Genomic DNA, 2,701 nt, shown 5'->3' on the forward strand with positions numbered 1-2,701 from the left:
GCGCGCGGGCCGGGGCGCTGCAGAGCTGCGGGGCGCGGGCAGCGGAGGAGCGAGCGCAGAGCGGCGGTGCCGGGGCCCGGCAGCGGCGGCACCACAGCCCAGCCCCGGCAGCGGCCGCAGCACCGCCCGCCCGCCGCCGCATGCCCGGGCGGGCGCCGCCGTCGCCGTCCATGCGGGGCGGCGGGGCCGAGGCGGCGGCATGAGCCAGAGCGAGGTGTCGCCGTGCGCGGCGCCGCCGCCGCCCCCCAGCCAGCGGGTGTTCCAGGAGGCGGTGCGGCGCGGCAACACCAAGGAGCTGCAGTCGCTGCTGCAGAACATGACGAACTGCGAGTTCAACGTCAACTCCTTCGGGCCCGAGGGGCAGACGGCGCTGCACCAGTCCGTCATCGACGGTAACCTCGAGCTCGTCAAGCTCCTAGTCAAGTTCGGCGCCGACATCCGCCTGGCCAACCGCGACGGCTGGAGCGCCCTGCACATCGCCGCTTTCGGGGGCCACCAGGACATCGTCCTCTACCTGATCACCAAGGCCAAATACTCCGCCGGCGCACGGTGATGCCGGGACTGCCCCCGCTGCGCTCGCCCGCTGATGCCGGGACCGCTCGCCCGGTGATGCCGGGTCTCCCCCACCCCGCGTTCCCCCGGCCATGCCGGGGACTCTCCCCGCTCCCCCGGCCGCCAGAGCTGCTCCCGCCCCCGCCCGGGGCGGGTTTGGCGAAGATTTGGGGCCCCACGCAGAACACGCCACATTTTTAAGTTTTTTGGTTGTTTGTTTGTTTGTTTGTTTTAATCTTCCAAGGTTGTTTCCTACTGTAACGTGGGTTTTTTCCTCCATCTACCTCGACTGCACTCACAGTATTCACGATTTCAGTTTGACATCTGGGCAGATGCTTTAACACCCCCCGCCCCGTTCCCTCTCCGCTAATATTTAATCCCCCTCCCCGCCCTCCTTGTTCCCGACCCTCCCATTTAAAGTGTTCTGGCTCAGAAACTAATTCATTTCAACGCCCCCCAAAAGCCACCCCGCAGACCCCCACTGCTGCTGGGGTCCCCTCTCCGGTGCCGGCCCCGGACCCGGGTCCGATGCCCCGTCCATGGGCAGGGGCTCCCGGCCGGCCGCGGCCTTCCTGGCGAGGAGGAGCAGGAAAGTCTTCCTCTCCAAGGTTTTCCCACTGCTGACTTTTTTTTTGTCGAGGCGACTCCGTTGGAATATGACAGACGTGGTTTTCTCACCCCGATTGCTTCTGGGTTTGGTTGATTTTGCGTTGGGTTTTCTGCTTTGGTTCTTCATTGGGTGTCCGAAGAAAGTCTGCATCCTCACCCACTCCACGAATCTGTTTAGCACACGTGAGATCCCAGGAAAAGACATTGAGTCCTTGTGGTTTTGTGTGTAAAGGGGGATTAGCAAATCCTGGACTGTTTTAAAAAAAAAAAAGAAATAAACTCTAGAGGCAGAGGATTTGCTTTTGCACAGAAAAGGGGCGCGAGCGCTCTCTGCTGCCTACAGAGATGCTGGAAAACTACTGAAAAGAGTTTGGGAACTTTATTTTTTCTTTTGGTGAAACTTGGATAACACTTCTCAATGCAGAACGATTCACTTGATGTACGTACACTCACCCACCTTTAATAGGAGATATATATCCCACCATATATATCTTTATAAAGGAAAGGGAGAAAGCAGAGCAAGCCACCCGAAGGCGCATTTTGAAGTGACTGCACGTATAATCGCAAATGCTGCTTTTTTATTGCTATGGCACAAGAACATCCATTTGGAAAATGCGGAAAAGTTCAGAAGTCTCCTTTCTCCCGCTGGTCTTTCAGCCCTCTTCTCGTCTGCACTAAAGCCATCCGTATCACTGCCATCTCCCTGCTTTTTCCTCTCTTGCTCCCTGCACCCAAACCATTCTGATTAAAAAAGAGAAAAGAAAATAGTTACCTGCTGGTTTATTGGGGTTGTGTCTTACCTATTTATCATGTCTGTATATATTTGTGGGTGAAGATTGTGAGCCTGGTTTTGTTTGAAGCTGATGGTGAGTGTTTCAAAAATATGGTTTGGGATATATGCCTTTTTTTTTTTTTTTTTTTTTGTTCATTTTTTCTTTTCCTGGTCTTAAAACTAAAAAAAAAAAAAAAAACAAAGCCCTAGGGTCTGCCCTGATTATTTCCCATTGCACTGAATATTCTGCTTTGTCTCTGATAATTTCACCTGCAGTTGTTTGTGTTTTGTTGGGTTTTTCATTTGTTTTTGTTCTTTTTCCACTTCAACAATTTGAGATGATTTTAAAAGCTCTAGATTTAAAGAAGAAAAAAAGCCCTGTCAAAAGTGTCTACTGTTATTGCTGTAATTTGCAAAGAACTGCTTGGCCGAAGTCTTTCTGTGAGCATGGAAGGGGGTGTCCAGAACTTCCACTGGTGCTTCTGTGCGATAGTTATGGGGTGGGAACAGGACCTTTCCTAGTGAGGTTTTATCGTTGTTACCAGATGGTTGCACATTATTTTTTTTTTACGTAAATGGATTTGCCACAATGAAATGTCATAACATTTATGACATGATATTAAAAAGTGTATTGTAAAGCCAAGTTCTAGATGGATTTTTAAAAAGAAATCTTGGTTATAAACCCAGTCTAAAGGGAGCTCTGTCCAGTGTTGTAAAGACAACATGATGTAACCCATATTTATATTTTTATAAAATACCTATTAAGAC

The 2,701-nt window shown here is 51.3% G+C and overlaps 1 protein-coding gene across 1 annotated transcript; it reads left to right on the forward strand.

Annotated features, from left to right (window-relative positions):
- Positions 1–2,701, forward strand: NRARP (NOTCH regulated ankyrin repeat protein). The gene has a single exon (XM_071453643.1). It carries the CDS (start codon positions 200–202, stop codon positions 551–553), a length of 354 nt encoding a protein of 117 aa, XP_071309744.1. The 5' UTR covers positions 1–199; the 3' UTR covers positions 554–2,701.

This window comes from Agelaius tricolor, unplaced genomic scaffold (assembly GCF_023055355.1).
Source record: "Agelaius tricolor isolate 1412-34295 unplaced genomic scaffold, bAgeTri1.0.p SCAF_37, whole genome shotgun sequence".
Taxonomy (NCBI): Eukaryota; Metazoa; Chordata; class Aves; order Passeriformes; family Icteridae; genus Agelaius; species Agelaius tricolor.